The sequence below is a fragment of the Falco rusticolus genome, chromosome 10 (assembly GCF_015220075.1).
Source record: "Falco rusticolus isolate bFalRus1 chromosome 10, bFalRus1.pri, whole genome shotgun sequence".
In the NCBI taxonomy this organism is placed as follows: domain Eukaryota; kingdom Metazoa; phylum Chordata; class Aves; order Falconiformes; family Falconidae; genus Falco; species Falco rusticolus.
This window is the reverse complement of record NC_051196.1, coordinates 24914406-24925715: the sequence shown is the minus strand read 5'-3', so window position 1 is coordinate 24925715 and position 11310 is coordinate 24914406. Positions and strand designations below refer to the sequence as shown.

General features: G+C 40.7%; 1 protein-coding gene across 2 annotated transcripts; it reads left to right on the top strand.

The window, feature by feature from the left end:
* Nucleotides 1–483: 483 nt before the first annotated feature.
* MTG2 (mitochondrial ribosome associated GTPase 2) lies at nt 484–6734 on the top strand. 2 transcript variants are annotated; one of them, XM_037403044.1, is made up of 7 exons: nt 484–872; nt 2520–2667; nt 3296–3411; nt 4032–4041; nt 4189–4250; nt 5736–5874; nt 6271–6734. In XM_037403044.1, exons 1-7 carry the CDS (start codon nt 696–698, stop codon nt 6663–6665), a joined length of 1047 nt encoding a protein of 348 aa, XP_037258941.1. In that variant the 5' UTR covers nt 484–695; the 3' UTR covers nt 6666–6734. The 2 variants fall into 2 exon arrangements, with proteins under 2 accessions (XP_037258941.1, XP_037258940.1); XM_037403043.1 differs by having other exon boundaries at nt 485–872; nt 4032–4250.
* The last annotated feature ends 4576 nt before the right edge of the window (nt 6735–11310 follow it).

Sequence of the window (11310 nt, the reverse complement as noted above, 5' to 3'; positions counted from 1 at the left end):
CAGGGCAGGGGACACACTGTCTGGCAGCTCCTCACAGGGCCAAGGCACCCCAGGCCTAACCCTAAACACATACACTCACACACACACCCCCATTATTTCAGCTGCCGCAGCCCGCTCCAGGCTCACTGCTGGGACAGCGGCTTCCAGCCCCGTTAAGACCGAAGCGGCCAGGACCCTCGGCACCACCCTGAGCCGGGCAGGACCCTCAGCGCCCGACCGTTCCGCACCGCTCTGCCCCGGGACGCACAGGACTGCTCTTCCACCGACTAATTTAACCCACACGGCAGCGAGCTGTGTCCGCGATATTCTACGGTGGGCCACAATATGGGCCTCTGTGCGTGCCCACGGCCCAGCCTCGACGCTCTCCCAGGAGTGGCGGCCGCTGCGTGAGGGGGCGGCAAGACCGAGCGCGCAGGAGGCGGCGGGACGCGCCTTCCCGCCCTTTCTCCTCAGCGCTGCGCATGCGCGGGGGTGGGGCGCGGCCGGGGGCTGGGCGGCTCCCAGCGGCGGAGCGGGGCGCGGCTGCGCTGCGGCTCAGGCCGGGCTGTCCCGGCGGCTGCCAGCGCCTTGCGGAGCCGTGCTGGGCCGTGCTGTCCCGGTGGTTGCCAGCGCTGTGTGGAGCCGTGCTGGGTCTGGCTGTCCTGTCAGCTGCTAGCACCGTACTAGGCCGTGCTGTCCCGGCGGCTGCCAGCGCCATGCTGCCGCCGTGCTGGGCCGGGCCGGGTGGCCGGCTCCCGTGGAGGCCGGCCCTCCTCCTCCTCCTCAGCCCGGTGCCGGTGAGGGGCCGGCAGCCGACTTTCTCCACAACCTGCGTGAGGTGTTCAAAAAACAGGCGGCTGAGGCAAAAAAGAGTCATTTCGGAAAGGAAACTGGTAAGTGCTAAAGTCAATCAGCTGTTAGTGGCGCTTCAGGAAGCGGAGGTTACCTGCGCCTTACCGTTTTCTCCTGGCATATATATTCTGATGTGAAGAAATATTTTTCTAAAATTTGATAAATGTGCAGAATAGTGAGGAAATAAGCCTGCCCTGTGACATTATCGGTTGTAGTAGCGGTCCGTGTTGCTTTAGCCACAGCAGCTCTGGGCTGAATGCGTACATAGGTCGAGAAAGCAGAAAGTTACATAGCTTTAAATCTAAATTGCTGTTTTGTTTCTCACTGTTTTCATAGGCTTGCGTAGTAATCAGCTGCCAAACAGCTTTTTGTGTCAGAGAAACTGCGGGGTCCTGGAACTTTTTCTTCACGTTCTTTTTCTAGTTACGCATCTGTGGGAAATGTTATTTTCAAATGATCAGTAAATCACTTCCCATTTAAAGCCATAGTTTCCTGTCTCGCCGTGTGGTGGTGCCAAATACTTCTCAAAAAGGCACTTTTTAAGAAATCACTGGTCATAGTATAAATTTAATTATCAAGAGTTAGGGGATTTTTTTTGAGTTGTTTGTCTTGGTATCGTAATACTAGTAAGGCTTTTTCTCTCTCGCATAGTTTGAGCTACTTAAGTAAAGTGACCCTCATTGCTCATTCTCATTATGAAGTCTCTTAGTGATTGACAGAATTTGAATGTTACTACAGTCAAGGTCAAGCTTTCTCTCTCTCTCTCTCTCTTCATCCCAATATGGAAACGATTTCATCTGCCTATATGAATGTATTTCTCTAATATTTTCCTGTGGGGATCTCAGACCACTTTCCAGAGATAGGTAAATACCATCAAACCTACTTTGCTGACCAAAAAGCTGAAACATACTGCAGTGTAATTAGTTTGCCAGAAGTCAAATATGAAGTTAATGTCAAAAATGGAGCCAAGCTCTGGAATTCTCTTTATATTTTATTTTTTTTTTTTTAGCCCCTGAGCAATTGGTTGTGGCATATATTAAGATTTCCACCACTTCCTCTGTTTACAAATACTTTCTATTCTTTGTCTTTAATTCTTTTCTTAATTGTTAAAACAATGAAGTTTGCCTTAATTTTATCACCTAGTATAGAAAGCAATGAGTCAGTATGATATCCCTCCTACACATGCACTATATCCTTTTTGCAAATTTCAGTTCAATTTAAAGATGTAATCATTGATTTAATTTTTTTAAAAGTTTGGTTTTCATGAGTAGGGACACAATTAACTGAGTGAGTTTAGTTTATAGTGTGGTAGCTGTCTCGAGCTACCTGTCAACTTTATATAACTGTTAAAATTATACTTTTCCTGTTATTAGTTTCTTTAAATGTGAATGTTGTACTTCTGGTATCTCAGCTGCTGCATTAGGTTCTATCAGCATAGCCTCAGGCATGTATTTTTAAGGGTGTTCTTAAAAATACTTCAAAAATGAGAATTATTATACTTAGTATGCTGTATTTAGTTGATCTTTGAATGGCAGCAGAGTTCTGTGGCGTTACTTGGTTTGTTTGGGTTTTTTTACTGTTGAATGGAACTCATCATGACTAAAAGTAGTAGGTCTGCATATTACTAAGTTTTGCAGAACAATCAAGTTCTAAGAAGATGATTCTGATAAACTATACCCTTGTTACAGACACGCTATTTCGTGGATCACCGGAAAGTGCGTGTAGTTGGAGGACAAGGAGGAGGAGGTGGTTATTCTTTTAATAGTGAACCCAGAAAAATATTTGGAGGTCCTGATGGTGGAAATGGAGGTGATGGGGGTCATGTCATTTTGAAAGGTAAGACTCATTAAATCTGTTTTGTTTCATGTTGTCTTACTGCTTAACACCCCACCCCCTAGCAAAAACAGCCTTGTATGTACGGTAGGAAATGGAAAATTTAAATGTCAAAAATATTAAAAATGTTATTTCTGTATGAGATGCTTTTACTTTTTAAGCTTTGTCCTGAGCTGTGGTAACAGGGATGTAAATGACACTGACAGCCTTAGAAATAGTTTGGAAAATCAAGGTATTTTGCAGACACCTCAGTGATTGGTGCACAACTGTGTTATAAGGCTGGGATCTGATCAAATTTTACTCTTAAGATGGGTAAAGCTGCTTCTGCCACCACCCTGCTGCAAAAGCTGCTAATCTAGCAAATGAATTTTCCAGAGTATTTTGTAATGGATGATTTTGGAAATTGACCGCTTAACAAACTGCATGGTTACCAAGCCTAGGCAGATCAGTATAGGCAGCTAAACTTCATCGCAACTTACATTAGTATCAGTCTTCCCTGATATGTTATTGTTAAGACAGTAAATAGGATATGCATTCATGTAATATTCAAAAAAGAACAGACAAGAGGTTGCTGCTCTTTGCTTGTTCTGTTAAAACAATATGTTAAAAATATGCATCTTTTGCTTTACAGCTGACCAGCAAATGAAATCACTTTCTTCAGTCCTTCCCTTCTATCAGGGTTTTCATGGAGAGAGAGGAGGAACCAAAAACTGTTATGGAGCTAATGGTGCATATATGTATGTTAAAGTAAGTAAATTAAGGCTGCATGCTAGTATGTTAGCTTAGTATTAACATCGCTGATTTTCAAGCTGGTTGTGTGTTTTTGCAGGGAGCCTTGCATGCTGTCTGTTTAGACGCAGCTGGTTGTCACACAGGCAGATCAAGCTGCTTTAAGTTGTTTATAAAAATTAGACTTTTTTGGAAGGTACATCTGGCCAAAACAAATACCGTCACAGTTTACTTTACTTCTGCAGGTCATTGCCTAGAGCAGTCGGAACACGGAACTTCTTAAAATAGGAGCAGACTTTTTTCTTTCATACTTTTTTTCTTCAACATGCCTAGTTTTGTGCATATCTACAATGCATTTCTTAGCTCACTATGGTGCTTGGGCTTCTTTTTCTTAAAAGGAGAGAAAGAGGGTTATAGTTCTGTTAAAACTTCAGTGAAGTGTAAATGTCTGACAGTACTGTTTGGGTTCAGAAAATGAGCCTCATGGAGTATGCTTCTCTTTTTGGATTCCTCAACCTGAGAATACGGAGGAGTGATTTTCAACAAATCTGAAATCAGCTGCTAAAGGATCTGCTGAAGACAGCTCTGCTGCAGACTTTGAGCTTCAGTGTAATGCTAGCATCTCTGTTCACTTTAAGGTCCCTGTAGGTACGTTGATTAAGGAGGATGGGAAGGTTGTGGCTGACCTTACTCAACATGGTCAAGAGTATGTTGCAGCTTATGGAGGAGCTGGAGGGAAAGGTAATCGCTTTTTTCTTTCCAATGAAAACCGAGCCCCAACGTTATTTACTCCAGGAGAGCCAGGTCAGGAAAGGGTCCTCCATCTGGAACTCAAGACAACAGCTCATGCAGGATTGGTGAGTATTGCTGTGGTTCTTCCAACTTTCTTATCATTTTATGATGACACTTGACTGATTGAAGAAATAATGTTTGATAACATTTTTGTTAGCCTTTTGGCTTGCTTGGTTAGAGATGCAACTCGATGCTTTCTTGCTGTTACTTGGTAGAAGGGTGTCCAAAGTGATTTGCAGAGCTGTCACACTCTTGCTACTTGATGTCGTCCTACTTTTGCTAAAATCAACACTATAAATAAAAAAGCCATGTGCCAGATTCGTCGGTGATTAACAGACTCACTGATAATGTACAGCAACTTTGTCTGCTGGTTCTGCAGATGAAAAGTACATCATGGAGAGTTCTTCTAAATTAGTTTCTCTTTTCTTGTTTTTTTTTTTAATATAAAGTTCAAATAATCTTTTATTTCATCCCTGTATTTTTCTTTTTACAAATATTAAACATTTGACTTTGTTAGTTCCAGGTTTAGCATCCTCTGAAATGAAAAATACTATTCAGACATGAATGCTAAGTCAATTTAGGGCTTAAGCTGTGTTCATTTTTAAGTATGGAAATGTGTTAACACCAGCTGGTAAAGCTGTTAGAATTATACTTTGCTGCAGAGTGTTCTTGCTGTAGTTCAGCAGCTGCAGAGCAACTGTCTGGCCTAGCAGAATTCTGTGAATATATTTAGACACTAAGAAAAGAGTTGGCATTGGTGAATCAATACACTTAATTCTCTGACCAGCTGGACACTCTCAATCCACTTCTCACATTTGTAGCAGTAATTTGGAAATCTGGCGTGAATCTGTTTTGTACTTTATTTCCTCTGACAAAAATTCAGAGCGCTGATGTCAGCAAATAGGAGAATCTGGGATTTGATCTACTTTCCTTTGGGGATTATTGGCTGTCTGTGTAGCTATCATATGTCAGCTGTAGGGTATCCCCGAGTAACTTCATTTCTGGGATAGGTTTGTTTAAATTTCTTGCCTTCTCCTCAGGAGGCCAAGTTTCAATTTAATTCTTTGATGTCAAGTCTATGAAGAGCTGTAAAATTTCAAACTTACAGGCCTTCTTGTTACTTACAGGCCAGACTGTGTTACTGAATCAAGGAAAAAGCCAATTCTGAATTATTTTCGAAAATAGTGTATCTGTTAGAAAACACAGATAAAATGGGAAGTGCAGGACAAAGTGTCAAAACATTATTTCAGAGTCAAAGAGATCTTACGGTGTATACCTTTCTGGCGCTGAACAAAGTGAATACTTAAGATGGCACAAAAAAGTTAAGGGGCTTCTATGTTTGATCCATTTAATGTTCATGAGAAAATATAAATAAAACAGGGTTTAGGAGAACCAAAAAAGGGAAACCTGGCTGCTTTTCAGAATTAAGTACACAAAATTAATGTTGATGTATTCATGCTGGAAGAACTTTGCCACATCTGCAGAAGTTTACTTTTTTTTTATAAGGATTAACCTAGAACCTGTGGCTTTAATAGGTGTTTCTATTCCAGGTGGGCTTTCCCAATGCTGGCAAATCATCACTTTTGAGAGCAATGTCCAGTGCAAAGCCAGCAGTGGCTGCCTACCCGTTCACAACCCTAAATCCCCATGTCGGCATTGTCCGCTATCAAGACTACGAACAAGTAGCAGGTAAGAACTGTAGTATGTTCTGTGTACCTTGATAGCAATTTGTGTCACCTGGATTATTCTTTGTAATGCTGTAGAGGTTTGGTAGTTTTTCTTGCTAGTTCTTAAGAACTTCAAACAAAACAACACTGAAAGCCCATTTCACATTCACTTACATGTGCCCTTAATATCAAACTAGCAACCTGTATTCTGCCTTCGCTGGAATAATCTAAATTCAGATGTTTTAAAAGATAATAGCAGTCAAACTTAACATGAGGTATGTTTTAATATTGATGCATTGAAATGTAATTCTAAAAGTACTTGCACTGGCCAGTAAAAGACTGGGGCAGTTTGTTGTTTGGGTGTGGGTTTTTTGTTGTTGGATATGTGGGGTTCACTGTGGAATTTCTGTCATTGTAGTTGCTGACATTCCTGGCCTAATAAAAGGTGCTCATCAAAACAGGGGCCTGGGGATCGCCTTCCTAAGGCATATCGAACGCTGCCGCTTTCTCCTGTATGTGGTGGATCTCTCTGTGTCTCAGCCATGGATTCAGCTGCAGGACTTAAAATACGAACTGGAGCAATATAAAAAAGGATTGTCTGAGAGGCCTTGTGTTGTCATCGGGAATAAGATTGACCTTGCTCAGTCCAGGATCAATCTACCGCTCCTTAAAGAACAGATAGGTGAGCGGGTCATTGCTTTGTCTGCGTTGACAGGAGACAACCTAGAGGAACTGTTGTTGCATTTGAGAGAACTGTATGACACTTATGTGGGGACAGAACAATCACGAGGGCAAAGCCCGGTCAAGTGGTAGGAACCAGAAATACTGTGAGTTGTACTGGAAGGAGAGAAAAAAAATAAATCATAATTTGAATAGATTGCATCTGTGTGGTTTTGGTTTTTTTTTTGAAGCAAGGGGCACAGCATGTGGATTTGATCTGGACTGCTGCATTGGAAAGATTTTGTTCATCTTTGAGGTGTCTATGTTTTACAACAAAATTTTTGAAAATTGTAATCATGATGGGTGTTGAATTGGAAACCTGGTTCTTGTTTGGCATTAGGTAGTCCATTATGGAATGAAGAGAATCCTATCTAGTAGAGAAGATGGAAATTCAGGATCTGTAGGAGATGCTAGCTTGCTTTCTAAATTGAAGTGAAATGACTTCTCAATCTTCACTGATCAAAAATTATGAAATAAAAATAAAGTGGTCCCATATTTATGTGGTTTTATACCATAACCACTTTCAGTCATCTTCTCTTGAACTTTTCTCCTGTTTTGTTGTTTGTTTTTTCTCAGAGGAGGCACAGATGCTCAGTATTTTTAGGGAGGAAAAGCATAAACCAGCTGTAATTAATGATTGAAATTATTTTCTCATTATTATAAGTAATAAACTATCTTTAAATGCTGGCAGCAGCTATGTAGCTGTATAAACTAGCCAGGGAGCAGTAATTTAAGACTAATTTCTGAGTTCTCCAGTTTCCCTTGAGGAAATGCTCTCAAGCAATATTTTGAGAAATTCTTGCCTTCAGATATTCCAAATAAAAGAAAAATACAGTTCTTCTTCCCTTCCCCCCTTTTTTAAAAAAACTATGTCATTTTGTGGGCAGAAATCTTCATTTAGAACAGTGGGTCTCTGCTGTCTCCTCATGCTCACTGCCTGTGTCTGGAAAGGGTCAGTCGTGTTCAATCTCTAAAGCTCAACTCACACCCTCCTGCTGTATCGGTGTTGGGATCAGCTCTGTGATTATGATTATGAATTAGAACTAACTTTCCCTGTATAAGAAGGAAGGCACATACCTCTTCTTCAGAGCAGCAGGTTTTTGTTCTGAAAAAGTGCAAGGTCAACTCAGATGTCTAAATTATTAAATGAAAATATGGGCCAAACAGGTAATTACCTCTCCTAAACTCACATGCTGAGTATTTCTATCCATGATCAGGTATGGAAAGTAATTATGCATTGTAAGTGGTGATACTGGCATAAAATATGATCAGGAAAAAAACAAAAATATTAAATCCCAAAGTCGTTCTCATGTTTTGTTTCATACTTGCTTCATTCGTGGCATTTACCAAAACTGAAATAGGTAGAAGTTAATACTTAGTTCTATCCTTGTGTTTGGTTGTGTGTACCATTTGGGGGCTTCACTGTTGATTTTCCTCCTACTGCTATATGGTTTTCAGCCACTTTTAATAAAACCAGGAGAAGATTGCCTGAACACAAAAGCTAGTGCAGCTTCTCTGCAGAACATTTAATACCTATAAATACTTTGTGCTTTCTCTGACTGTATTTTAGTATTATTTTGGCAGTCTTTGAGAATGACAGGCTGTTTTAAAAGCCTCTGTATTCACAGGAGCTTTCACCCTCACTTCTTAGTGTTTGTGCAACCTCAGTTCTCAGAGTGGAGAGTATTTTGTGTACTGATGTGGAAAAAGCACAGCAGGTTGCTATATAGCTTAACAGAATGTCCTATTGATCATTTAATTGGTTTCTTTGTTCTTAATGTTTCAGCCACCTTTTCTGACAGTACCAAGTTTCTAACCACATGCTTATAGGGTTCAAAGAGGCTTTGCAAGAGCATGTATTCCTTCATCTGTTGATGAAAAGTGCTAAATAGCTCCAGCTTTGGTGTTGGAACAACTGTTGTAGAAGCTTGAACTTACTGTAGTCAATATACATCTATACCAGCTGAAGTAACCTAATGCTAGAGGTCCCTGTGTTCATGCCAAACAAAAGGCATGGCTGTGTGCTGCTCAGCACAAAACTGAGTGTTTGTAGCTTGGGTCACATTTCTCCATAATGCTCTTTCAGTTTCAGCGTGAAGATCTGTTGCATTCATTATAATTTTGAGGTACAGAATTGAGGAGTAACCTCTGGTTCTGCTCAAAGTAAGGTATATGTGAGGCTGCAACCTGCTAGAGGTGAACCGACTTTAGCAGGGGCTTGGACCAGATGGTGTCCAGAGGTCCTTCCCAACCCTGGCTGTTCTGTGATTTGCGAAGGAAACTTGTTTCACGTCTAGGAACAGAGAAGAAAATCAGGTTAAGAAAAAAAATGAATTGTTTCAGAGAAGAATTATGTGCTACAAGATTTCTTCACACTGATTTTTTTGGCTGAGGTTGGGGCAGGTGGGCTTCTTTTGGTTTAGGTTTTCAGGGGTTTTGGTGTCATTCTTCTGTGTGACTTTCCTTACCTAGCTTTTGGTTTCCTCTGCTGAAGCCTTTGATGTTGTCCTTGCTTTTTCATGTTGACAAGAGGAAAGAAGGGGCATGGATTTTATTTTGCATTCTGACAATTCACATTAAAATATGGCTTAATGAAGTCCAGTCTATATTTCCTAGAGAAGCTTGAGCCATAATTTTGTTTAGTGCCATTTAGAGTTCCAGTACTCAACTTTTTAATACATGATTACACAATATTTTAGTGCTAATTGTGGGGGTTTTGCATTTATTTGCAATCCTCTCCCCTTTTTAAGTTCTTGGTAAATGTAGGTGGTATCAATTAAACAGATAAAGAAAATGAAATGTTAATGTAAAAACAACCATGCTTTTTAGACATACTGATATTGAGGACTCATTGCAGTACATTAAAACATTGAATGTGCATGTTTAAGCATGGTATGTTTTGTAATCTGCTTTACTTGCATGGTTTTGTAAAGCACTTTTTTTGTATTACATAATATTTTAAAAGGTGAATAAGAATGTGTCTGCAATGAACTGATGTGGCAGCAATAAAAACGAGACCCTTGGTGAACTTGTACTCCATGGTTCTGCTCTGCTGCAGCACCATGCTGGGAAGAGAGCAAGGCCTGCCACAACCACCCTGCTTCCAGTACCGGACAGACTGTGGGGACAGCACTGCTTGGTGCCTCACCACAGGGCAGGAGACGTAGGACGTGACACCAGGTGCTGTGTAACGTCTGCCTGTGTTCGTTCTGGTAATATGTATGCTTGGAGTTGTCGTATTGAAATAGTGCCGGGTCACCAGTTGCTCAAATGCAAGGAGAAGTGAAGGCTGCCAGAAGCATCAGATCCCACTTGGTTTGGTTTTCCATTGCAAGGGAAATTTCTTTCGCTGTTGTAAATGTATTTATTAAGCCTCTTCATAGTGATTTTTATATTTAAGTAGATTTATGGTGAGTGAATAGGTACTCTGACTGGAACATGTTTAAAAACTCGTAACTGTTGTTTTTAAACATTGATTCAAATGACAGAATTACAGGAATGGCTATGAACCAGAGATGCTAGTGCTGATTTAACAGGACCTTGCTGTGGTTTGCACGTTTTGTACAAGCTACTGGATGCAGAACACCAGTCTGACTTTGCTGTCTTTGTCTTCCACAGGTTATTGCTAACTGGGCTCAGTGGCTGGCACCTGTAATGTAAGGTTAATGCTGGGACCAGAGGTTAGCTGTGTTACAGGTGTGCAACTTAATGAGTTATTAATTGAATGACAGGTGGGACATAACATTCCAGCAGCCTGTCTGCTCCCTATTTAATGTATTGTTTGAACTGTTAACTCTGCAATGGAAATTAGAAGACAATGAATATATGTTTTGGCTTAATCTTTCTACAAATATTGTTGTGTAAAAATGGATTTTTACTAGTAGCAAGATTACCTTTTTTCTTTGGGAGCTGTTGTTTTTGGGGATGCTGTAGCCCATGCTCTGGGTTGCTGTCTTGCATGAAAGTTACGAGAGATGGAGGTTTTTGGGAGAGGTGGTATATTGTGCCATGTGTGTAGGGAGAATAGTGAAGTCTGGAGCTCAACATCTCTTCAGAAGATCTACAGCTCCATTGTTCATATCAAAGTTATATTTTGGGTTTGGACCACTTCTGTTAATAATGAAGCTCATCACCACTGTGAAAATGGCTTTGATATAAATTAAATCTTCATCCTGATACTGCTAAACTTCATCCCAAGTTAGTGATGTATGCCCGGCCTTTAAAGAACAGCTTTGTTTTCTTGCCTTCCATACTGCAGTTTCCAATGCTGTTCCCCATTAACAAGTTTCCCCATCTTGTTAATTAGGGATTAATTGTGCTTACACTGCAGAGGTCTGGAAAGGCTGACGTTATTAATATTTGGAGGGAAGGTTATATATGTGTGCCAATATGATAAGGGATGACTTTGCAGCTGTTGATAATAGAACAAAGCTACCTTCAGGCTGCACTCTCGATTTTTCTCTATGAGGTTCTGAAATTTATTATGTGGTATGTTTCTGAGACATAAAGCATAGCTAATAGGACAAAAGCAAAGAGATTTTTATCAACCTTGTTTTAATATTGAGATTGTGTTTGTCCTTCATTTTCCCACTGAGAGTGATTTTTCATCTCCTTTTTCCTGGATGAAATAGAATTGTCCACGGAGGCCTTAGCAGTGTCTGCTTTCTTATCCACAGGGTTTTGGGTTTTTTTTTCCTCTGACCTTGTTTATATGAAATATCACTTTGGCTCCTTGAAG

What these genes read in the sequence shown, in the direction of transcription:
- MTG2 (XM_037403043.1), top strand. Translation starts at nt 696, where the DNA reads ATGCTGCCGCCGTGCTGGGCCGGGCCGGGTGGCCGGCTCCCGTGGAGG. An exon ending in CAACAGCTCATGCAGGATTG is followed by an intron (nt 4,251 to 5,735) that starts GTGAGTATTGCT and finishes TTTCTATTCCAG; the next exon opens with GTGGGCTTTCCCAATGCTGG. An exon ending in AGACTACGAACAAGTAGCAG is followed by an intron (nt 5,875 to 6,270) that starts GTAAGAACTGTA and finishes CTGTCATTGTAG; the next exon opens with TTGCTGACATTCCTGGCCTA.